Genomic DNA, 27,455 nt, shown 5'->3' with positions numbered 1-27,455 from the left:
GGGAATAAATGGGAGCATTTTACCGGAGGAGTGAGAGTGGCTGTGGTTGCAAATTGGTGAATGCGCAACGAGCTTTCGACGACCAAGCAATAGGGTTGTTTTCGGTGCTATTCTTTGAAATGTCTTAAAAACAATTCTGTTGTTTTCTACGTATTATTTGCGTCAGATTGAAGGTTAGAAATCACCTACATAATTCATTTTTCAGTCTTCTAAGAAGGAATGAGTACGTTGAACTAACTCATCGTAGCAAGGATACCGCGACACTCAAGTTATTTCCCGTTCGTTTTTCATCTGCAGCATCATTTGTCACTCAAGAAACAGTTCAGCAATGGTGTATCAGCGAATCATGATCCTCATTCGACTGCAAGATTGAATCGAAAGCTCTATGGAATATAATAGATGCTCCCAGTGTGGTATCCGTCTATTTATGTCCACCGATAGTGGATAGACTGGTGGGGATTCGGTGGTCGGCGCGCGGTCGGTCCTAAGGCGTCCGCACACGAACCGTATTTTCGCACTGATGAAGTGATAATGACGAAACTCTGTATTCACTGTCGAGGCGCGCGTAGCATGGCGGGCCAGAAAATGTTAGACCCGGAAGGCCGATAGAGTTTAGTGCGTGAGAACAGGCTCATCTATTCCTAGAATCGAATACGGTGAGCTTCGAGTTGGGGGAGCTTTCAAGTTTTACAATCCACGTGACTCCGGGTAGGCACGTGGTGAAAGCATCCCCTCTTTCGGCGTCGTTCCCCACCACGGCACGCCCCGTGGCCTATCGTGACCCGGCTGTGAACCAGGACCCTCCCAGGACCGCCCAGGCCAAGTCGTGTCGAGATCCTGCTCAAAAGGTCACTAGTAGAGACCAGAGTGTGCCCAACTATTGACCTGTAACCTCCGTGTCTGTGGCTACGTGCTAACCGCTCAAGACGGTGACTGCTGAGCCCCAGGTGACCTAGCCGGTGATGTGCAGTGCGTGAGTGCCGAATCATGGCTCTGGTAGCCAGCTCGTGGCGCGAATCCTCCTTGGTCAATCCCATCCAGACGGGTCTTAACTCTATACCAAATGGATTGAATGCTCTTCCTTCGGCGACCAACCTGAACACTTTGCCGCCGCCGCCGACAGCCCAGGGTCTCAACCCTATCGGACTGGAGACCTCCGATCTCGGCCTCGTCAAATGCCAGACACCCTCCCAAAATTCGCAGACCAGTGTGGCCAGCGCGGATATCAAAAACCAAAATATCGAGTGCGTTGTATGTGGCGACAAAAGTTCAGGAAAACACTACGGCCAGTTCACTTGTGAAGGTAAATATCACCAGCCATGCCACCAAAAACCCTTCAGCAAATCTTGCCAAAACTGGAATCAACCCAGCATATCCTGAGAAAACTCCAGAAAGTGCCTTCCTCATACCTAGTCATCCCTTGGAACTACTGAAAAAGCCATTGCCTACCCTTCACATACCTCAACTCTACATCTTTCACCTATGTATTTCATATTTTAATGATTAAATGCTTACTCAAGCTTGTGAGATTCTTCAAGAGAACCTACATCTCAAAATCTCCTTAAGTGCATCAGCAAATCATTTCAAACCCTAACAAATTATCAATCTTGCTAACCCTTGTTATTTTTTAGGCAACGCTAAATATCTATCTATCCAATTCACCTATAATATGCATATCTTGCGATCTTTTCCTTCGAAGGAAATGAAAGCCAGCTAAATCATTCTTCAGAAAGGCTTTTTCTACCTTAGTTCGGACACAGGATGTACTGCTCTTTCCTTTCCGACCTACCAGCATTTTGAAATCCGATCCATGAAGACTTTCCCATTCGAGAAACCCTTCTTGTTCGAAGATTTGCAATTGAAATACTCCAATGTCACCCTATCTCAAACCGCGACGTCCAATTCTACGGTTTTCAGTGGAGAAAGAGATTTGTGTCATCTTTGTCCCCTCACTTCATCCAAGGATGAATCGTGAAAAAATTGAGGGAAGTTCGCGAGCATCGTTCCCGTGACGATTTCACAGCCCTCAAGGGATAGGATAAGAAAAATTGTGCCCTATAAAGGGGAATTTCTAACATCGTAAAACGCTAAAATGCTGGTGACGACCCATTTGCATGCATTCTCACTCAATGACTGTCTCTCAAAATCACCTTCAAGGAGTGAAAATATCAGACTTTTTATCTGAGAAATTAGGAATCCTTCAGTCAATTTTAACACCTTCATTTCTGGTTCTTGATATGGGATATATAACAAGTTTATCACACTTCGAATTTTTCCAATTAAATCTTTGAAGGAACAAGGAACATTCCTGATGATTATTCATTCCCTTGTGTCTATCTGGAAGGCAGCAATCCCCTTCTTTCCCTGCCTTCCTTCCTCATCCTTAAAATTCAACATAACTAAAATAGCGATATACTACAGTAATAGGTTTTTTACCGCCCAAACTCCAACGAAATAAATTATACGAGAAGGAAGAAGTGACTTATTGTGGGTTCCCCCTTGTATTTTCCGGTGATGTATGAGATTGAGAATTTGTCGTTTTGAAGTTAGGGGCTGGCGAAATACTAATGCTGGATCAGCGTAATTTAAGTAGAACCATATAATTTCTCTTTCACGTTGATAGTCACTAGATTAACGTCGATTCCGGTTTTATTTTTAACCTTCTAATCTATAGGGTTCTATAAATTGAATGGAATTAAGTCGAACTGATTTTCTTCCTTTTTTACGCGCTCGCATATCGAGCATTCGGAAAAATTCATATCCTTGAATTTCATTTTATAATTTTCTCACCACCATTTTTTTATTCCTATCAGAAAAATATAAATATAAATTTGGACTGGGGATGACCAATAACTAACTTGATTTGTATTTTCTTTTTTTTCGCTATTTTTCGTTGTGTTTCCCAAAAAATTGTATAGAAAATTTACTGATTACTGATTGCAATCTTTCATAGTCAACCCTGACCCACTATCCAAGTGCATCACAAATAGTTTGCTCACAGTTTCCTCGTTTTCCTGTGATCAAGTGATTTTTAACCTTTCACTGATTATCTATAGCTAGTATTAAAACATATTCTGGTATTCTTATAGCCAACGAATGTCTTGATGCACAATTGAAACACGTCAGTTCATTTTACCTCGTGAAATACATCGAATAATTCATATCAATGTAATCATTCATTGACAGTTAAAGCAGAGTCCACTTTTGTCAGAACCATATTAAAATGGATGGAATAATGTGATCGAAAATAATGACACGAGAAACCCTTGTGCAAGCCTGAAGAAGCTTTGAGCGAAAATGGTTTATAGATGTTGGCTGTGCAATATTGCCTCTGATAACTAATAAATGCTGTGCTGTAATCTCGAGTTCTATCATTTTAATGTTCAATGTTCAAACGCGGAAGTACATCAGATACCCATATTGGTATTTTATTGGTAACTATGGCTATTCAGCCGTGTACGTGGAAAGTTGAACATATCTCGCGCATGATTAATTATTTTCCTCAAAGTAATTACTGGAACTCGGTACAGAGCAAGCCAGTTCATTATGTACCATAAATCATAGTCCAACGATTTGTATCAGTTGAGTTTTAATCTTGAAAGCCTCCAACACTTATTTTTCGTCAACCATGGTTTATGCTACAAAACTTGTTCGCTCAGGAAGTCCTGAAACTATCCATAATGCTTTTCAACGAATGCATATATTGTATGTATCTTTTTGATTTCATGCCTCAATCCTTTGTTCCAGGTTGCAAATCGTTCTTCAAAAGGAGCGTACGTAGAAATTTAACCTATTCCTGTAGAGGTAGCAGAAATTGTCCAATAGATCAACACCACCGCAATCAGTGTCAATATTGCCGTCTCAAGAAATGCATGAAAATGGGGATGAGAAGAGAAGGTAAATATTTTATTCTATGAAACTCTTCGGATATACTTGCTGGCCCGAATTGTTTTGCTCATTGTAGATGATTAAAACAGTATTGATATTCATTATGGAAATCAGTTTATCTCCCTTTGGTATCTTTACTATGTTGTCAACACCTAAGCGCTCCCATTCATCGGGTTAGGAGTCAAAACAAGGACCATCGTGAGAGCAGGTCAAAAAATGAAAATATATTGTTTTCGCTGCTTTCGCAACAGGTGAGAAGGGGCCTTAAACCCGTGCCTTCATCTCGTTTATTCTCTATTAGACACAGCTGCAGGTAACCTCCGATCTGTTTTATTGTCTATACAATGGGCACACGCAGATCTTTTCTGCTGTGGTTAAAAAACATTCTCACTTTCATCTTATAATAGCCCGAACAGGTCCGGAGTCAGCCTCCGCCGAATTGGGGGGCATAATTTATGCAGCTTCTATAATACTCTCTATAGGAATGACGGTCAACTAATTAATTCATGAAGATCAAGAATAAGATGAATATATCTCGGATATATGAATTTTCTCTGGACGTTCTGTATCAGGAGTTGTAATCAGTTTTCCTCTATTTTTCAAGAGGCAGGAACTCGTATTGATACTAGCCAATAATTCGAGAAATTTCGAAGTAATTCTAATAATGAATGAAATGTTCGTTTTTTGTGGACAGACTGATGTAGATTTTCTGTTCGAGACGTCACAAATCCTTTTCTCGTGAGCAAACTGCTATGGCCGTTAGAGTTTCCCCACTTACGGTCATTTCCATGAAAATAAGGTGTCCATACTCGTGAGGTTTGGCGTGGAGGGTTCTTTCTTTTCCCTGTATGGAAATATTCCGAAGTCATGTATGTATAAGCCAGCGTAAAACGGACGGGGCCCTATTCTTGTGGATGATTGATCGGTTTAATATACAAATACTTGACCGTAAGGTCCAACAAAGCCGAGCCCGTACCTAAAAGATCGTTTACCGCTTGCATACATTAACGGCGACTTGAGATTAATGGTGCAGTCGATATGGGAAAATATCCAGGCTCTACCAACCGTGCAATTCGCCCTTTGTGCCACCAGATATTTAACAAAACATAACTATCTGCCTCTGGTACACTTGCCAGACATTATTTCCCTATACCTTACCTGCCTCACCCTACCGCAATATAAGAATAGATCCGAACCATTGTCATTGTCGATCTGCATACCTAAACACAAGGGGAAATTGATCTTTTGATCGTCAGCGACCACTCCAAAATTGAGCTAAAATAACCTATTGATTATCAATAGGATATATCAATTGATTCAATTGTCAGCTTCGGCATAACGTGGATTATCCCTTTTTTCCATTCATTGAAACAAATCATCCCCATTACAGCATCTAGGAAGATGGAAACGAAAAACCTCCGAGTATAAGCAAATTTTTCTAAAGTCAACTTTCAACCAGCGTAGCTCTCAGAAAAATCATCATAGAGCTGAAGATGACACATATTCCGAAAGAGTAACTTTTCTAGTATTATATCTCTGAATTTCATCAACCTCGGTGCATCCATTTGGTCTTGAGAAATTTTTAACTGATTCCATATTTTCACACTAACGCTTCTAGTATTGAATCTCGAAAATTCATCGACCTCAGCTGACACATGTTCATGCATATGGATTCCAATTGAAGAAATAAGCCAATGATTCACCTCCTCACATACGTCAATAATCAGGGAGGTATTAAAAATTAATGGAAATTCTTGAGTAAGGATTCCGAATACTTAAAGATGTGCCAGAAAGACGCTATTTTCGTAAATCTCTTGAGGCTTATCAAAAATATTCCCAACGTATTGTCCTTCTTCCATGGTTCCATTGTTGAGATATATTGAATTCAAATTTCCTTTGTTGCTATCTATACGAACGTGTTTACTGTGAAACATCGGAATGAATTATTATAGAATGACGTAGAGTTTAAAGGTGAGCAAAGGCTGAATAATGGTCTCTGTACCTTCGTAAGCCAGTACGAAGGGCCTGCAATTGGACACACACGGGCACGTCCTGATACTTTTTCTCGTTCATGATAGGAAATAATGAGATTTGAAGAATATATCTAGGTCATTTCTTCAGTTTCTTTTCCCCTATGTGAATCCATTCACAAAGCAGGTGTGGGTGAACCCTTAATCTCGTATCATTTCCAATAAAACCGAACCATTCTAAGTTTCTTTTTCGGTTATGAATGACGTCAGCTCCTTCGTTCCACAAGAAGTCAAACAAATAATTCCTGAATATTGACAGCTACATTAGTCGACATATTAGTTAGAATCGCCGCAAAGTAATACGATACTTTCAGTGTTACGTTATGAGAGCTAGCTCGTAGCGTTAAATTGGCTCTGTTACTTTTAATTTTTCACTTACAAGCTTTTATGAGCTTCTAAAGAAAGAACTGGCATCGGAAACCTGAGATCCTTGGAGATTTAGTTCTTATGGGTTTTCTATTTTTTAACGAGCCTTTGATTTATTGTGATTCGATGCTCTGAAACGAGCAGTTGATGAATCCCATAATTTTTGGCAATGACGAAATATATTATGTTGTAAAAAAATGATGAAAAAAAAGATTCAAGCACAAACCAATTCTTGTGATACAAAGAACAAATATTCTTCAATTTCTGAGACCCAATTATATAGCAATTCATCTTCTTCAATTAAGATCAACCCCTTAGCTGTAAATTCTTCAGAATGATATAATTCTCTTTGTTTTTCCTCGATAAAAGTAAATGTATCTGAGAATATTCAAAATCAATCATAGTGTGAATGTACCTAAGCTCAATCCCTATCAGTTGTTCATGAAGCCTTCATTATCCTGGAATATAAATTCCAACAACGATACCTAGAATAAATTTCGAATAATCGCAGCCACACATAGGTCAGAATGACGGACGCGACCAGTGGAAACTCAGATTTTCGAAACGTGGGCCAAGTCTGTTTCCGGTAGTGGCTCACTCTTATCTCCCAGGTTGTTTCCAAACAGGAAAATGGAGTTGGTTGGGGGCGGCGTGGTATAGGGGTCTCAATTCAGAACGAAAATGAAATACAATGGCAAGTTGTGTGTATAGTCTGGCCATTTTGCAACGATACCACGAATAATGGACATATTTAGTCCAAGGCGAACAAAGACAGTTTTCCAAAAGGGATTACAATGCGGTGCATGCGCTGAATAATTACTTCACTGACTCCACATAGATATGTTTCGAATGTGAAATTGCTGCTTGTTGAATGGCTTCTAACACATGCTCAAGTTGGCTCCAAGAATCTTCCAAAAACACTTCCAATTCTTTAGGATAACACTGACATTTCCACCTGAAAAAATCTGATGCAAATACGTATCCTTCGATGTATATGTGGACTATATGTGTATGGGTAATGAACATGTGTGATTTTGAGTGTTTAGAGAAACGAAGAGGGATAAATTATGAATGCTTATCTTCGTGGGGCATAAATTGAATGCGTCTTTCGTTCCTGGTTAAACTCCAGCACAAATTAAATTTCCTGATAAGCGAATGAGAAAGAGGATCAACAAATTGCTTCTGTTCCGTTTGGGTCAAAAGTCGTTAATTCCGGATTATATATGGTTTTTCTACGCGATTAGAGATCGGCTTAGGTATCAGATGGTGGGTATAGGAACTTTTGGTATTGCATAAGGTAAACACGCATAAACGTAACGGCTGTGCAATACAGGTTGCAATATTTTCGTTCCCACGGAAGAAGAAAGGCCCATTTAAATATTCGTCCCCCTGGACGTGATCGCATTAGCATAAAATCCTACTGGACATTGGTCACCTATCCGTTGGCATCGCGAACCCCTAAAACTTGTTCCTTTACTACCTGACCGTGCCTTATGTGAAAGTATGTATATGTAATCTTCGCTCTTGTTAAATGGACACACCATAATTCCCCCCTTCCTTGAGGGTTCTTTGTTTATCCTCACCAACCCAAGGATTTATTTCTCCATACGATCCTTAATCTTTTGAATTTTCTGTAATTGAATATTTTCGTTCTGTTATTGAGAAGCCCAGGAAAGATTCTCGAATTTCGTATCATTTTTTTCGGGTTCTGCATTATCTATTACCATAAACAAGTCAATAGTAGTAACTCGATCTTCCAGAAGGGTGAAACATTCCACCTATTGTAAAAAAGGAGTCCAGAAATTAGTGCCACCAAATATTGAATCCCCATCACGTGGCTTATTGTGAAAGTGCCTCTCTTGAATATATATTTGAAACTAAGACTCTGCTCATGGCTTAATCAATCGTTGAAGTCTCTGTAACTGAATTCCTCCGGATTTCAATAACTGAAATTTCCCTCGATTTAAATCGACGACAATTTCTTCAGTCAGTTAATCTCGCCGATCGAACAGGAAACAGGTCCTTGGTTATTCATTTGTTCATCTTGACATTCTGTATACTTTCTCCGTACCAAATTCTAAACGAGTTTGTTTCGCTACTAAAAATTTATAGACGTCATTTTACATTCAGAAACGCCCACGCAACTGCAGGAGAGTATCGAAGATCAGGTCAAGGATGTCTTCTATCGTTATTTTTCCCAAATTGAGTAATTCCACAGGCGCCTCGCGTTTAAAACTCGCTAATAAGTGGATTTTATGCTTATTTGAGGTAACTGGGTGAGGAGTTTTCGAATCAGGGCTGAACATGTTGAGTTTTTCGAAAAATAGCAACGAGTTTTCAAGATAAATAGTCGAAGTACCTTTATGAAACATTGAAGGTAAAGATTTTTTCTACATATACATTTTTACCCCATGCATCGGACTTTTTTCTGGCTTAGCCTGTTAAAGAGGTCAATGGTCTAAAGAAGCTGATCATTAATCAAATTGTACGCCTGTCTGGCATCATTTATATCATATTTGACGTTTGAATTAACATTGATTGCTATTCGATTCTCCAAAGACCTTTTTATTCATAATACTTTGTAGTTCATCGAAAAACTATTAATATTAAACTAACTATACATATTTCTGTCCCCGAAGACACTCGAAATATATTATATTTGCTCTTTCCGTCATTATAACTATTTTTAAGTTCGTAGAACCTCAAAAATCAGAATATTTCACGAAATAAATTAACTTTTTTGTTCAAAAAGCGATTCTCCGCCCACAAATATGTACCGATAGGGTATGTGCGACCAGTATTGCTCTTAGAGAATTATATGAATCCAAGTTAGCCTTTACTTGCTGCGAAGAGAACGTTTATCGTGGGAAATGACCTTTTCTGACCCTGACCCCTCTAACCATACAGTAAGCTGACGCGACCAACACCGTAGTATACCATCAAAGAACCAGCCAAGTCCTGAACTGAACACAAGATAAGATATTATCAACATAAAAAGAACAAATTTTATTACGCCAGTTTTGAGCTTGTTTCAATTACTTGAGTATCATTGGATACTTCTAAACAGATTTTATAGCGAAATTCTGATTAATATCTCCAAATTTGGAGATTGTTGACCCACCAATGATGAGACCAACAAAATGAAGCAACCACACGAAAAAAAATTGAGATCATAACACGAATGAAGGCAAAAGGATGAAATAAAACAAATTGAAGATGAATTTCGAGTTTATGAACAAATTCTGCTCAAAACTATCACATTTCTTCACAGGATGAATATATGTCCATGAAGAAAATTAATTATCACCGATGTTTCACCCCTCATTACCTAGAAATCGTATTTCTCACGAAATATAACTGTGAAAAATGGTTTCTGAACTGAGAAATCCGAGACTTGTCTCTCGCATGACGTTATAACTCAAAAACTCCCCAAACCACCGAAGGATCAGGTTTGTAGGGAGTACAATTCGAGTTTTAGTACGGATTAAATACCTGCCACAATGCCCTTCAACACCTCCCCTCAATTATAAGGGTATGATGTTATTTTAGATAACGGCATTAGGGTTGTACCGAAAACCTTAGACCGTCGAATGGTGGAGAACTGATTCGACCCGATAAATCAAGATCCTTAGAACAGATTCCACACCCTATTTCCCTATGCAAAAAAATTCAGCCACTGCCTGATATTTCGCTTTTGACGCAATGGTTATCGTGAATCTAACTGCGAAAAGTATATTTGCATTTAGTGTGAACTTATAGCTCATAACCTACAAACCTTGCGAGATGAAGTGTGACACACAAAAAAACTACATTCCGAAGTTTGTATCACCTGAGAACCTGTTCTTCAATCTATTTCCGAGTTATGGGTATAGCGCATACAAGTGTCCATAACGCTCTTACAGTACAGGCTGACTCCTCCGATGATAACTGATGGAATTCTCACGAAAATTGACCGAAGCAGAGTGGGCTTAGAAACTTACAAAACTCTTGCTTTCCACGTTGAAATATTTGAGAAGATGATTGGACATCCAGTATCGAAAATGTGATAATTACTAAAAAAAATCGGTGAAAGGCAAAGTAATTACCACGAAAAAGGCTAGAAGATGAGCAGAGCATGACAAACAAGTCATAGATGACTGGCTTTGTGGTATTATCTTAGATCCAGCTTATTGGCTTTGAAGAAGAAACAATTCTGTAAATCAGTAGCTACCCAAGAAGAGGATGAGTCATGTGGCTCAAAAGCCTCCCTTAAAATGATACATTGTTTCAAGAAATGAAGGGAAATCTGGATATTTTCACTATACAATTGTTTTTTGTCAGTATTCTCGTCAATTCTTTTACAGCACGTTTATTTTCTTGATTGAACTCTAAAACTTTGTGTCGATAGGGTCAATTGTAGAAGAAATACTTTTATTCAATACTTATCATGAGCAGAAAGTGTGAAACTGTTAGCTGAGACACACTGGTGCTCGAGCAAACGATGAAATATACAAGGTGAATCAGAAATATGAAGGAATAACCCTTAAAATGTTAAAATGATTATAGCTAGGCAGATTTTGAGGGTTATAGCACCCTTAATATGTGTTTTTGGACAGGAGATCATTAGACAAAGACCACATATTCTGGTGCTGGAAATTTCCGAATCACCTTGTGCTGCAAAATTGCACCTGTTAAATCTAAATCCAAAAACTTTGTTCCAGCCGTCCAACGAGGAAGAGTACCTCCTTCTCAGCCAGCGCTTCCTGGACTTTCTAATCAGTTCTTGAACTCGACAGACTCAGTAACAACGTCTTTAAGCAATCACACATACCTCAGTAGTTACATATCCTTGTTGCTACGTGCAGAACCATACCCCACGAGTAGGTATGGGCAGTGTATACAAGCGAACAATATTATGGGTATCGACAATATTTGTGAATTAGCGGCGAGGTTGCTGTTTTCCGCGGTTGAGTGGGCTCGGAATATACCATTCTTTCCAGATCTACAAGTAACCGATCAGGTGGCCCTGCTGAGGTTAGTCTGGTCTGAACTGTTTGTGTTAAATGCCAGTCAGTGTTCGATGCCCCTTCATGTTGCGCCACTGATCGCTGCCGCTGGACTACACGCATCCCCGATGTGTGCCGATAGGGTTGTACAGTTCATGGATCACATTAGGATATTTCAGGTAATGATACATGTCTCAATTCTTCCATATATCTACATCTTGATTTTTTTTTATATTCCCTCACTGATATATATCGTTTTTTTGTTTCAGGAGCAAGTGGAGAAGCTGAAAGCTCTGCATGTGGATTCTGCTGAGTACTCTTGTCTAAAAGCCATAGTTCTCTTCACTACAGGTGAGTCCAATCCTCACTTCCATAATCTTCTGACGCCTGTGGGGGGGTAATGAAAATCTTAATCTCTATGACACTTTACTCTTTTCAGTCTTTTATGAATCAGTAGCCAACTCGATGGGCTTGAAAGATCATTATTCTCAGCTAGATAACGTGCCTAAGAGGCTTTTATCCCTCAATGAGAGATTACGAGAGGGATATTGATTTTTACGTTTCGTTGAGCTAGGGCACAGGGAGGTAGTTGACAACCCTTGAAAAGTATACCTATTTGACGGAAATCCAAACAATTCCACACATATAATGAACTGTGGATTGTTACGTACTATCTTCTTCATTCATGAAAATTCCATTTGTGCGAATAAATGAGGGTAAATTGGAGGAATATTGAAGCGCTAAGTTCTTCGGTTGGGGAACAGGCCTGGCTGTTGATTACCACGTAATTTTATTAGCAAAACCCCGTGACACGCAGATCTGACCATGAGATAATTTTGGGGTTTGATGTGCTGCTATATCAGCCCCATTGTTTGGATCGGAGGTATGCCGCTGAGAGCGAAATGAGACAACTATATGGTTTGGGGGTCCCACTGTTTCTAACTCGAATTACCTCATAACGCCCTCCTTGAAATAATGCCTTGCCACCTTTTCTCCCAGATTCATAATGATCGCACTGAATCAGTCTCTGGAAAAAATGGGGTAATATTCATCATTCACATGGGGAGAATTGAAATAACTGTGGACTTACAAGGGAATAATATCGAAAATCAGAAGTCCTGATGATATGCAGATAAGGACATGTGCTTTGTCCATGAATGTATCAAGAGAGCTCGGTCGAATTAATAAACAAACAAATGAGCCGGAATGATCCTGGATGAAAGATAAGCGGGGGCTATCGATGAATTTCTAACGAGTTGAGCCTTGTTGAGCTAGGTGTCCCAGTTTGCGGGCAACATTGAAAAGGCGTATCGCCAGATTCAGGAGACTCGAACTGCCATTGTACTCGGAGCTATTAGCAAGGATTTATAGCAATCGTAACATACTGGTTCGTAGCCACATAACATCTAGGACTAGACCATCGGCTCGAGATGCCTGTGAAGCTTCAGACAAATTGCATTTCTCAGTTTCGGCTGCAGAAATCCAATCCCAACTGTATGTGTATTTGCTTCAATGAATCCAACTTATAAAACTTCAGGATCTGCTTAAAAATTGTCCTATTGTCTAATGTTCGTTTTATAGGTTCTATAAACATCGATAGCTGGCTGCATGCCTCTCCGTCTACGTGAAGAATCAATCCGTTCTCCCTTGTAAAATTCCTATGAGAATGACGTTCCTAACTAGCGCTGAAGATTCTGTAATTAGTCAATTATAGGGCGCGGCAACGAATAAAGAAATAAAATGTTCATCGTCGGGAACAATTAAGGACAAGTGTTACTTACAAACTCTCTTCGGGGTAATTACAAATGTAGCGAAGTTTAATTGTTGAAAAACACCAGCTGTATGACAAATAACGATAAATATATCCACAAAATTACTTGAGTATACATAAAGCAGCAGTTGTGCCCGGAAATTTTATTCTATTTAACTCCTGACTCAGGTTCGAACATTGTTCTGTACATTGTACGAGGATATATTGAAAAATTCTTAGCCGACTATAGAACCAAACAAAATTTCAATGTCAAAATACTCGTTGGAAGAAAATTTACGACCTTTTAAACTTTTTTTCAGTTGAGGAGATGATAGATGATAGAGATGATAGTCGGATGGTGCCAAATCTGGTGAATAAGGGGGGTGTTCTAGTAATTCAAACCCTAAATCACGAATTTTTTGCATGGCAACATGAGATTTGAGTGCAAGGGCGTTGTCCTGCAAAAGAAAAACACCTTTGAGTAGCTTTCCTCGTCTTTTCTCTTTAGTTTTTTCCCGTAGAGTAGTCAGTAATGTCGAATAGTAATCTCCGGTTATTGTTCTACCCTTATCCAAAAAATCAATCATGATTACTCCATGGCAACCCCAAAAAACTGAGGCAAGAACTTTTCCAGCCGATTTTTGGACACGAAACATCTTAGGTCTTGGAGAACCAGAGTGACGCCATTCCATCGATTGTTGCTTTGTTTCTGGATTGTAGAAACGTAACCAAGTCCCATCCATAGTGACAATTCGGTTTAAAAAGTCTACATCGTTTTCAAATCGAGCACAGATCGAACGCGATGCTTCTACCCTTGCACGCTTTTGGTCAACATTCAAACATTTGGGGATCCATTTTGCAGCAATTTTTCTCATGTCCAAATTGACGTGAACTATATGATGAACGCGTTCGTTCGAAATATTCAGTGTTTCAGATATCCGTTTTATCCCAATTAGACGGTCTGATAAAATCATGTCATGAACTGCATCGATATTTTCGGGAACTGACACAGAAACTGGCCTTCCCGATCGGTTATCATCTTCAATGGAAAATTTACCTCTTTTGAAGCTTGCAGTCCAATTTTTCACGGTCGCATACGAAGGACATTGATCACAGGTCAGAAAAATGGAAATTATACAAGCAGATTCTGGGCTTGTTGAATCATTTCCCTCAATTGCGGAAAACCCACCCCTCTTGTGAAAGAAATCGCAGATTGACGATTATCAGATCATCTCGTTTCTTGAGCCTCTTCTGGTAATTTCAAATCGGAGGTTTTTCGTGTCAGCACTTTCGTCGGTTCTTTTTGTTCATTTCGTATCTCGTCCCCAATATTTCGTAATTTGTACATCATTCGGAACTTGCGCTCGATCCGAATATAAGAAGAAGTTAGTAATAAATTGATTCCGTATAAATTGAGGCCGATGCGAATGGAATGGAGAGTCGAGAAGCCCATTGAATATGATATCTCCTCCGCATTGTAACCCCAGATTTATACCCAGATCATAATACGTGCTGAAATTGATTAGTAGGGGGTAATCAGCGCACTGAATTAGTTTCGGGGGCACTATCTCAACCCATTCGGTCGAGAAGGTATAAATATATTGTGTAAGTAAAGGCAACAGAGTGCGGCGTTATCTGCAAGATCTGACCTCTAGGGCTGAGCGTAGCGGCGAAGTGGCTCAGCTGCCGGCGAAGACGGGGAAAAGGGGCCCCCTTGCGTTCCCCCCTACGTCTCTAGTGGCCCCAGGCATACCGCAAAGTCACGACCTTTCGTAACCTAACCTGCCTACCGACAAAAGGCACTCTACTCTGGACTTAGGTGCATACCGATCTTCAATTTTAACTCTGCTTGCTAGATGGTACCGAAAATGATCTCTCCTTGAACGTACCATTATCATTCCACGTCTTTCGCCTTTTTATCGACACACTGGAATAGCGAAATCTCTGACATTCAAATGAGGACATACACCCAAGTGATACTCGAATTTGAACAAGTATAGTTGCAATTGGAACATTCCAATAATTGTTGGATCAAAAATAGGGCCATAAGAACCCAATTTTTATCCAAGATGTATGTACATATGTAGTATGCATGAGCTGATCGATTGCTTCCCAATCATTATTTCCTTGGAAAAATGGATTGCTTCCGAAGGTATAGGGGTGCTACCAATAATGCTGGGCAGTCATATTGCCTCCTATAAAAAGCAAAGGGGAAATAATTTAATAATCGCCCCCCACACCCTAACTCAACAGTGCAGTGCACATGCCTTTCCAGAGAAAATTGTCACCACATCGTCCCCTTGCCCTGCTATAACTCATCCCCAAACAAAATTTTAATTCGTCACTGAAGCAAAACCCTTTTTCATTCCTGATTCCATCATTTCCTGTATCACTGAAGGTAAACCCTTTTTTCATTGCTGATTTTAGTGTATCATTTTCTGTATCACTAAAGGTAAACCCTTTTTTCATTCCTGATTTTAGTGTATTATTTTCTGTATCACTGAAGGTAAACCCTTTTTTCATTCTTGATTTCAGTGTATCATTGTCTGTATCATCACTAAAGGTCAACCATTTTTTCATTCCTGATTCTACTGCATCATTTTCTGTTTCACTGAAGGTAAACCCTTTTTTCATTCCTGATTCCAGTGTATTATTGACTGTATCATCACTAAAGGTGAACCTTTTTTTCATTCCTGATTCTAGTGCATCATTTTATGTTTCACTGAAGGTAAACCCTTTTTTAATTCCTGATTCCAGTGTATCATTGTCTGTATCATCACTAAAGGTGAACCTTTTTTTCATTCCTGATTCTAGTGCATCATTTTCTGTTCCACTGAAGGTAAACCCTTTTTTAATTCCTGATTCCAGTGTATCATTGTCTGTATCATCACTAAAGGTGAACCTTTTTTTCATTCCTGATTCTAGTGCATCATTTTCTGTTTCACCGAAGGTAAACCCTTTTTTCATTCCTGATTCCAGTGTATCATTGTCTGTATCATCACTAAAGGTGAACCTTTTTTTCATTCTTGATTCTAGTGCATCATTTTCTGTTTCACTGAAGGTAAACCCTCTTTTAATTCCTGATTCCAGTGTATCATTGTCTGTATCATCACTAAAGGTGAACCTTTTTTTCATTCCTGATTCTAGTGCATCATTTTCTGTTTCACTGAAGGTAAACCCTTTTTTAATTCCTAATTCCAGTGTATCATTGTCTGTATCATCACTAAAGGTGAACCTTTTTTTCATTCCTGATTCTAGTGCATCATTTTCTGTTTCACCGAAGGTAAACCCTTTTTTCATTCCTGATTCCAGTGTATCATTGTCTGTATCATCACTAAAGGTGAACCTTTTTTTCATTCTTGATTCTAGTGCATCATTTTCTGTTTCACTGAAGGTAAACCCTCTTTTAATTCCTGATTCCAGTGTATCATTGTCTGTATCATCACTAAAGGTGAACCTTTTTTTCATTCCTGATTCTAGTGCATCATTTTCTGTTTCACTGAAGGTAAACCCTTTTTTAATTCCTAATTCCAGTGTATCATTGTCTGTATCATCACTAAAGGTGAACCTTTTTTTCATTCCTGATTCTAGTGCATAATTTTCTGTATCACTTAAGGTAAACCATTTTTTCATTTTTGATTTGAGTGTATCATTTTCTGTATCACTGATGATAAACCCTTTTTCATGTACTCATGTTCTGATACTTTGTGACAATTCCCTCTGATTTTCTTCAATACGAACATTCATTACTGAAAATAATGAGGCAAGCGTGTATAACCAAATTCGATTATGATTCCGTCGTAGATGCGATGTCATCTCGACTTTCAATCAATGCCAGTTTGTGCACAGCACGTGCTGAGCACGTACGCGTCCCAACCAGGAAAAACATTGCTCAGAGGGACCCCGGTATCGATTCTTTAGTTTTTCCCGTGATAACAAAACTAGGACGACGAGAGGGTGGCAGCCTCCCTATAATAGCATAGTGCAAATCTGCGGCTTTTAATTTTTGGGGATGTCGCCTCGAGAGAAAGCGAGGGTGAATAATCTGGTGAGTTCTGCGGACAGGGCAGCCCGCAGACTCCTCCGGTCACCTTCCACCCCCCTGAAATATGACACTGGGCTGAATATGTCCGATATGCTAGGGTAATGAGTTATGGTTAGCGTTTCTTAATGATGGCACTCCTCAGGTCCGTTTGTGATCGATCTGGGATTGGGACTATTAAATTCTGTCCATTGGTTTGATTCCGATCGATCGATAGGGTTTGATAATTGAGTTAGATGCTACCAAAACTTAATTTTTCGACTTTGAATGGCTCATCCTAATGAAAATCATGTTGGTGGAAAGTCTATAACAGAAGGTGATGACGCAGGATCCTATCGATTTCAAGCATAGGCCCCAGTGAGCCAGAGGCACCGTAATATTCAAAGTTATGGCGTTGATTTAAAATTCCGCCGATCTTCATCGTTATCATTGACCTCCATAAATGAGTGTGTGCCTTGTGATTTTCACCCACGATTTTGTAGGTCCGCAATTTCAATCTGCGGCTCTCGCTTCGAATTCCTCTACGCCGGTACACCTGATCTGAAAGTTGGTACCTCTGACCCCGTGTCGAGTGTTCTCGAGATGGTCAACGGCCGCAGTCGGGCATATCTTCGAACCGCTCTGCAAGTCCATGTTCGTACAACATAACCTTCAATTATGTTCAGCTCTCATTGTACCCACAACTGACTTGACACAAATTACATGTGCTGCTACGTTCCGGTGTTCTACACCTCGCTGGTTACCACCGACCATCTAAACCGTAAGCGGCTTTCCACGGAAAACACACTCTGAATATATAATAGGGGTCAGATATCGTCTCCCAGACACTCGTAACAGAAGATGGCCCTCGCGATAACCACCGTCTTCCCCTGCATCCTCCTCTCCGACGAGGTCTCAAATATTCCTTCCTCGTTGGAGCCGGAACGTTTCTACTGGTTTCAGTTCTAACAACAACGAATTTTCGCCATATGGGTAAACCAACCCCGCCAATGGACCAGAGTCGACATTTTATTTCTCAATTCTCAACCCTGAAGAGTCGGGCATTGGACCCTAGAGCTGAGAGGACCATTTCAGCAAGGTCATGAGTATATGGCAAAGGCGAAGTCTTATAACTTTGAAAGGGTTGGAATGCTCAATATCAGCTTCACCCTGAGCATTCCCTATTATAGAGGGTGAGCCTTTGAAGATATTTTAACAGTAGATTCTTGAGGTCAGAAGAAACACTTTTTTCCTATATCATTTTTTCTGATTCGGCCCTGATAAAAAGATACGGCCATTTTGAGTTTTCATAATGAGCTGTGCCAACCCTGGAAAAACAAAATTACCTTCAGAATAACTAGCTAAATCTGTGACACTACACATCTGTGGATCTTTTAAACAGAGTTGTATTCAGCCAAAATACCCAATTTTTCAAATTTCACTGGTATTTTTTAATTTTTGAATTACTCGAAAACGGCGCATTATACGAGAAAATATGAAGAATACTTTTATTTTGCAAAACGTTCAATTATAAATTAGATAGCGTCCAATTTGGTTTCAAGCGTTGGGATCTTTGAATTTTTGGTATTTTTATGGTACGTAATGGTCATAATGAGAAAACTGGAAGACGTAGGTTATATCTTGTGTTCGAAAAAGATTCATCAAATAAATGAAAAACTACATTCCGAATTTCATTTCATTCGATAAAACCGTTTGTGAGATACAGCTAAAAATAACATGTTTTATGGTTTTTCAACAGCCTGTATCTTTTGAACCGAGACGATTAGGAAAAAATGGTAAAGGAAAAATGTGTTTCTTTTGACCTCAAGAATCTACTGTTGAAATATTTGCACGAGTCAAAGACTCGCCCTGTATAGTGGCTCATTTGAAGTTGTGTAATTATTCCCACTTTTCGTTTCTCTCAAGAATTCTTTCACCATCTCGCGATTGGGGAAAATGACAGGCATTTGGGTATGAAGATTTATTATGCTATTTGGCATGAGCCCGTTGTTAGCAATGACATATTAAGTTCTAAAGGAATCTCGCTAACGTACTGAACCGTGAGCTTGAAGTGGTATTTGACCTTAAGCAAAGGTCATATTTTAGTATATTTGAAAATAAGTTGTCCCTCTTGGACGATAAATATCGACAATTAACCCCCGGTGACCTTTCGCCTCAGAGGTAGAAAAAGAATAATCCGGAGTAGCAGCTCTGCACGAGTATCTGGAACGACAATATATAGTCGCATTACGCGGCTCACCCCTCGTGATTTTTGCTCTATGTAGATTGCGGGGGAATCCCCCTTAAAAAGTCAGATTAGTCATAACTCTAGACAACATATTGCACCCCTCGAATGGCACTATTATTGCCAAAAAGTTACTATCGATCTCACCGCAAAAGCAATGCTGAGAGATATTTGCGGTGGCTGTGCACGCGTTTAACCGTGATAATCTGGGAGCTACAACAATGGCCAAAGTTGAACGAAGAAATATTTCTCTGATAGCCCTTTTTGTTTGTCGATTTTTTTCTTCTGTGACGATCATAAACTGAAATCACCTTCGAGAGCTCAGATTCATAGCGACATCGTTCAAAGGAAATCATGAAGCGTTGAAAGTGGAGCCGGTTATCAGAATGAGAAGGGTCCATAATTAAGACGTCAGACATCAGGTGCGGGGAAATTTAAATAAATTGCTCCCCCCAAATTTTACGAAACTTCGAATATAGGCATAGTTCCAGAGATTCGTAACGATTTAATTTTTAAACAATGACAGAGCAGATGGCAAGTTTTTATGGAATTGGAAGGAATGCCAGTTGAGAAAGAAATAGAGCAGATAAATCTGCACCTATTTAGCGGTCTGTCACGCCGATTAGGACGATGAATAGGCCGAAGAATGTGATTATATAGGAATAACCGAAAAACTAGGGCTCCGCCCTCTCAGACCACACAAAGGAAGGACGATAATCACCAGATGTTTAACTATTCAGGCAATTTGTGCAGATTTTGACTTTCGTCACGACACGTCAAGGTTATTGTGCTGATATCACTTTATTATACCTTGTTGGTTTTCTCACTGCCTCTTTTGTAACGAACACTGAAGAAATAGAAATATTCAAGAAAAAAGTCGAAATCGATTCCCGTATCTCCAGTAAAACAGGTGATGGCAGAATAATTAGGAATCAGAGAGCCTGTATGGACCTCTCTGACTAAGTCCATCTCATGATCTCATAGCCTAATTTTTCCAGTGAACAAGCAACTGATGAAGATGCTCATTATCCCTAGTCTTTCAGGCACAAATATTTGCAATCGAAATGTATAGAAATAAACCTAGAAAGACATAAAAACAGTCAGGCCTACGATTAAAACACTGAGTCGAGTGAGGAAACTCAAAGAATTAGGCAAGGATAATAAGGTCTTTCAAGCATGGGTTCTAGGTCACCCAAATCATCGAAATCAAAGGAAATAAAGCCAATACGCTTGCCAGGAAAGGACCACAAACTCCTTTTATTGGCTCACAACCCTTCTGTGGTGTAGGTAAATGTATCTACATGAAAAATTTACAGGAAAAGGAAAAAATCGGTATTGAACCACTCTAGAGGAATTCTCCAAGACTAGAACACTCTGAAAAGATCCTTGGGAACACAGGGAAATCTAAGAAGTATCGAATTACAAGCAGAATGTCGAATAATCATCCATTATCTTCATTTTATTGTCTCTTCGTTAATGTTTACCAACTAGCCCACCGAAGACATTTATAAGGCCTCGTCAACGATCTTGTGGTTTCAAATTTCGATTTATGCGAGAATTTGAGACAGTTCTGAATTAAAGTTGCCTCTAAACGTTGACGGATAGAATACAAACGACCATTACGGTTCTATTTCGATCGCAGAAAGTAATTAACGGTGGAATAGCCATTATAATAGGTTATTTTTTGCAATACGTCCAATTCCTTCCATGGTAATCATGTCTATTATAAGAAGCGTCGCGTCTTAGGGTGCATCTTTTCGTGCACTCCAGAAAAAGGCCACTCCAGAAATAACACCGATGGGTATCTTAAATTAAATATTCATTTTTACAGCAGTACTAGATATGTACGAAAAAAATCTGCCTATATTTGAATGCTGGATCCTTTCTGGTATCAGTTGCTTGCACACAGTGTCGTCGTAAAATTTGGGGTAAAGTTCCAAGTGGCGCAGCATGAATTGCCAATTGCAAAATGGAATTAGTGTTTGATGTCGCAATCTTTGAAATTGAGACGCGCCGAAGTTGGCAGAGCACAATCGAAAGGATAAGTCTGAAACTCGAAATCCTTTCATTAAGTCTCTGTCTGCTACGTAAAATGCTTTACATTAAGAAGTTTTAATTGTCCCGATTGTTATCAAGAATTGACGACCGGAATTTGCATAGCTTGTTTGAATGACGAGACGACTATGACAAGCTATTGAATTAATAATAATTGGCAGCAGTTGTTTCCACTTTGCCTCCACGCCAAGATTCGGATTGTCATTAATTCCAGAATAATGCTCTCTCACTGAATGCACGCACATTTCACAGGTGTGTACATCTGGAGAAATAATTGAAGTTTTTTCCCAATAGCACTCAGCTGAGAATGTCATGGATTGATTTTATTCGTTTTTTGGGGGTATCCTCCACAATCATCTGGTTGAATTAATTTATGATTTCATCAGGAAAGGGGAAAGCACCCTCGAAGCAATTGATCGTGAAAGTTGGGCTGTAAATGTAGAATGCAATTAATTAACTTATTGGCAGGATAAGAGGAGATGTTCAGGAGCAGAAGAGATGATAAATGGGGGTGCAACTGGATTGAAGAAGGAAAATCAGCGGGCAATTGTCGGCCACAAAATCGAAGAAACAGAAACGAAGAGAAAGTTTTTGTCGGTCACGTATAAATCCAACGCCAGTCGGAAATGCTAATTCGCAAGTTTGTTATGTGGCATTCAAGTTCCGACGGATTTATTAATATTTAAATAATACTTTACAATTCAAAATAAGCGAGTTTTAATGGAGTGAGAATTCGAAAGCGATATCAAATATAATTTGAGTCCGGACAAAAAGTGGGTGGCTGCCTCGCCAAAAATCAGATCTGGAAAAGTCGGGAGCTACTTTGTTATGCACCCCAGGCCACCCCGAGCAGTATTTCATTGTGATTTATCTGCACTTCGGTAAAAGAATCGAAAAAACTAGTCCGAATCAATCAAGCATTACTTGAGACTCAGACCTGCAGAAGATATAGGACCTGGGTCGCGGGTTCACCACGCTGAAAGATCCAGGACAGTGGTCACCCCAGTGGCGTCGCCACCCCCTCTAATAATATCGATCTCTAACACTCAACACCCCACCCCAACACCTATTTACTATTTCCAAGAATAAATCTCCCGAATCCAGATTTCATCCAGGAGTTTTCCAACAGAAATCATGGAAGAGTTTCCATCGTTTTTTAAATCTACGTGCCTCAAACGAGAACTGTGAATAGTTGTGATCGCTTCCAAATGAATAATAGGTTTATTATTTATTTCGAGTATAATAACTCATTAATCATTCCAAATAGCTGCTGATTTCATATTTGACGTATTGGAGTATCTAATAGATCCTTCCCTTCACGTTTAATTCCAATAAAAACCCGCTCGTACGTATATATAAATAAAAATTATCACAGGGGGGATCAAGTTGATATATTATGTCCACGCCACTGTATTCTCCACTGATATCTTGTGGAGTTGGCTGGTTGATATGGACGCAGTTATTGCTTTATGCCAAGATAAGATTATCTTCTTATAATTTATGCCTTTTTTAGGAAACCCTACGGGCTGACACTGTATATATCGGATTTCATCAATTTCGTCACTCTCCCCCAACTATTTTTTTAGGTTGCTGATGGGAATAAGTTATTCTATGGACTTTAATTTCACGGATATAGATTGTTGATTGTTTCGAAATGATACCCTGTGGACCCCGAAAGAGATAAAGAAATAATATTTCATCATATCGGTTCAGTACTTGAAGCTCAAATGAATTGATTAATGAATGAGATATAACAGCCTTGAAAAATATCTGTTTTGATTAGAAGCAGTGGACCAAGATGCTCTCCCTTGAAACTATTATTTTCAGAACTCAGAAATGTCAATTTTATATCCATATTCTGTTCAAAATCGGACTTCGAGATGAAATTTTCGGATTTACAATAGTCGTTCATGTTTTTGCAGATGCCTGCGGCCTCAGCGATGTCGCCCATATAGAATCCATCCAAGAGAAGTCCCAGTGTGCCCTAGAAGAATACTGCAGATCTCAGTATCCTAATCAGCCGACAAGATTCGGAAAGTTGCTGTTGAGGCTTCCGAGTCTTAGGACAGTTAGTTCCGCAGTCATAGAACAATTGTTTTTCGTTAGGCTTGTAGGAAAAACGCCGATTGAAACACTCATAAGAGACATGCTTCTGTCAGGCAGCAGTTTTTCCTGGCCGTACATGTGATACTTGAAGCTATACTAGGTATACTAGTCAACTTTTTTTTTCATACGTGGGTGGTATTCGCGATTGTGCGATAAAGTGCCAAATATTTTGCTCTACGAACGGACATCTTGAGCAGAGTTAACTTCAGAGTGACATATCAGAACAACGGGTCAGAAAAAACCCTGAAAATCACATATTTTCAAACATAATCTCCTAAATGATCGAAACAAAGACATATATCAAAATCGAAAATTATTCCACTCAAACTCATTAATCCTTCTTCCCTTTTTCTTCAGTATTGCAGTACTTAAAGGAACAATGAATTATTTTGGCCCAAACATCGAACAAAATTCCCCACTAGAGAAAAAAAACCCTTCAATGTTATCCTCTGACAAAACGTTCATTTTATATCGAACTTTTCCTGAGTATTGCAGTACTGTAAGGAGCAATGAAATAAGCATAAATTATTCTTCCCCACTAAAGAAAGAAAGATGGATGTGTGATTTCTAGAAACTTTCAATGGTATATCCTTGATATTTTCAGAGTGGAATCAGATCATCATCACAAATGGCCGAATTGACTCTGTCAAAACAGAAAATGTTCCTTTTTATATCGAATCAAATGAAAACTTTTATTTTAAATTTATCATTATTGTGTATTATTAGTCCACTTATACATATTTTATTGGCAAATTGTACCATATGTATATATTATTATAGTTACGAAACCTCATGAAGTTTTTGATTTTCGAAACTTGCCATCGCGTGAGATAAATTATTTATACATCAATGAAATGCTTTATGAATTTCTACTTGTTGATAGATTTCTCGATTACGAAATATCGAACTGTTTATAGCATACCCTAATTATTTGACGAAATTGTATTTCGATATTTTGTTTCGGATAACTCGGCATTTCTTCGCTGGTGTCATAATATGTTTAGTCAATTTTTGTTTTTTTTATGATTTTTGGTTATTTGTTATAGGTTGTTATGATGTTGTTATGATTGTAATATTGTCCTGATTCACTGATGTCTGTATATGAATATACATATTTAAATTTAGGTGGCCAGTTGATCTTATACTCAGATTCACCATAACTTCGTACAATATTCAGAATATTGGAAGTAAGTGAATGATTTTTTTCACGTTTTAAGTTTAAACAAGAATTTTATCACACACTGGAGAAGATGGTTCAAAGGTGATATGGTAAGGAATACATACGTTGGTAATTCGAACATGAAATCATTTCAGAAATGAAAACATCTGTATGTACTCGTTATCTTTACTTGTACCGGTAATTCGATAACGAATTTGAAAACTTATCGAATTGTTCCTATACTTGACTTTTTTAGAAGTACCTGTCGAATGCTTCAGTTCAAAGATTGTGTCATAAAATGATTGATGCTTTCGAATTTTGACTGATGTTTAAATCGTAAGAGACCAGTAAAATTTCGAATACATATTTGTTAGTTCTAGTGCAATTTATATATACTCGATTCCTAGTTTTTTTTTTATAACCAGGTTTTCCAAATATGTAAGTTATTCTAGGAGAAATCGAAGGTCAACGAATAACAGAATTAATGATTTCTTCCAATTGTAAAGATTTGTACATATCTAGAGAGTTAATAAACATGACTGTATTTATAATTCCATTGTTTGAATCGGAAACCAAAACTAAACATTTCCTCGTACCTACGCAATAAAAATGGAAAAATTTCCATTCCGTAGACTCCAAAGCACATACATAATAATTTCTCAGAACAAATAACATAACCTACTAAAGACATAATTGAAATAATGAAAGAGAGAGAAATTGTTTTGTGGCAAAACATGAATTGAGTGTGTTTTTCCTAAAAATGAGTTAACATTTCCTGCATAGCTGATGGTGAGCCATTGCAGATGAGTAGAGTTGGTCTCCCAATTTAAAAAATACGATTGCAATGTTTGACTCGGCGCCAGAACATTTGTCGCTCTGTTTTAAGAATTTTATTGGTGTCAATTAAAGGTCAATTCGAGCTATTAAAGATTGGGAATACAACAAGGCATGGATTGCGTCATTCCTGACCAGATAAAGTCTGATTTGTCCTATAAATTCTGGCATTACAGGCCGCATGAATTCATTTAACGAAATGGGTAACTCCAAGATTCGAGATACCTATGAAAGAATCATTTCTACATCCTATATATGAGAATTCCGGAACTTTACTGGGAAAAACCTGGCTCAGACAGACTGTGAATGATGAATGAATCTTTTCAGGTCGAATTTTGGACCCTTTTCAAGTCAACAAATAGGTGTGTTACATATTTTCCAACCAACTGCTAATCGTTCTTGCTAATAGTTTTTCTTTATGCTGGATATCTGGGCTGAAATTTGTCCACAGTTCGAGGGTGATTAATGAATTTCGAATTACCGAAACCATTGCAGTTATCATGTTTGTAAAGGTGTCATTTTTGCCGGACTCAGGACATTAGGGCCAGCTGTATTCATTCGGGAATGAAAAGAAATAAACGGTTCCTCTATCAGACTATCCCATAAGAGGCTGAGTTCTCGATTATTACGCTAAATCGAGTGCTTGTGAAGTATTCATATACACTGTTATTCTGAATCCTTATCAGAAGTTCTTGGGAAACATCTGGAAAAGATTGAGAAAAGACATCCCAGTGAAATAACTCCTATTTTTGCTACGACAAAGTAACCTTCACTCGAATATTCGACAGACAGTTGGAAATCAATGCCTGATTCATCCCCCTTGAAAATTCAATTCGAAACGCCCGAGAATAGTTCTTGAAAATAGCGACTTTTGAATGGAGTCATCTCCGTTATCAGTCAATCTTTGAAAAGAACATATTTTTTAGTTGAAAACGCCAGTGTTGCGTCGAGCATTTTTACGGCTGATAACTTTTGGAATTCGGATCCGGACTAAATGAAAAGTGTCACTCCAACTCCTCCATCCTTTGTGTGCGGTGTCAGAGGTTACGCGATAAAAAAGTTCATTTCCTTTCATAAATATACATCGTTATTATTCAATGGAAATATCCTATACTTTAAAAGTGCGTTATTCTTCGAATAATGTATGTTAACTTGAACGACTTCAGGTTGTTACTACTGTTTCGAATTCATAAGTTTTTCAGAAATCCTGTGCGCATTGTTGAGTCCTCATTATCTCATAAGGAATCTCCATAAATATTCATGAGGATATTGCTTCCTTTTCAGAAGGGGGTTTTGGTTGAACCTTATCGATGTAAAATTGACAGATATTATTACCACGTTCCATAATTTACCCCACGAAATTGCAGTTGAAGTTTTTCAAGACAGTAATAGATTCCACTTTGTATAATTCAAAGGGCACCTGCATTCTACAAAAAATTCCTGTGAAAATTACCGAATATAAAAGGGATTGAAAATAATTGTTGTAGCCACGACTAATTTTTTTTGGAGAGTCTAGGAAACTCAGTGAACTAGCTTGAAAATTATGTCGATTTTAGTATCCGGTGGGGAGGGGCACTGAGAATACCGGTCAACACCCTTGAGACCCATGAGCAGGGGTGGTTTAAGTGGGGGGCCGCGGCCCCCTCCTTTGAGAACTTGAGAGAAAAATTCTTTCGAATATTGAATATTGATTTTATAAAATCACTCCTGGATTCGCCACTGCACTGAACTCGATAAAATTTCGAGGTTTATTACTAGAAGATGACTATCGAAAAATTCCCAAAAATATGAGGTCAGTTAAAAGTTCCTCAAGACCGAACGGTTGTGCCGAGATGAATGAAATTCTCAGAATTTTTACTAGAAGAGTTGCTCTTTCAGAATATGTATCACATTTCCATCTACGCTGAGTTTTATTGAGAGATAATCCACTCGAAAGGTGACTATCGAAAAATTCACAAAAAGGGGTCAGTCAAAACTTCCTCAAGACCGAACAGTTGTGCCAAGATGAATGAAATT

General features: G+C 38.7%; 1 protein-coding gene across 1 annotated transcript; it reads left to right on the top strand.

Annotated features, from left to right (window-relative positions):
• Positions 1-664: 664 nt before the first annotated feature.
• On the top strand, positions 665-25,156 carry LOC123321464 (steroid receptor seven-up, isoforms B/C). The gene is made up of 5 exons (XM_044909081.1): positions 665-1,303; positions 3,748-3,897; positions 10,985-11,448; positions 11,539-11,620; positions 23,263-25,156. The coding sequence occupies exons 1-5, from the start codon at positions 988-990 to the stop codon at positions 23,526-23,528; spliced, it is 1,278 nt and encodes a 425-aa protein (XP_044765016.1). The 5' UTR covers positions 665-987; the 3' UTR covers positions 23,529-25,156.
• Positions 25,157-27,455: the final 2,299 nt, after the last annotated feature.

This window comes from Coccinella septempunctata, chromosome X (genome assembly GCF_907165205.1).
Source record: "Coccinella septempunctata chromosome X, icCocSept1.1, whole genome shotgun sequence".
Taxonomy (NCBI): domain Eukaryota; kingdom Metazoa; phylum Arthropoda; class Insecta; order Coleoptera; family Coccinellidae; genus Coccinella; species Coccinella septempunctata.
The sequence above is the reverse complement of the archived record's forward strand: the minus strand, read 5'-3'. Positions and strand labels throughout refer to the sequence as shown.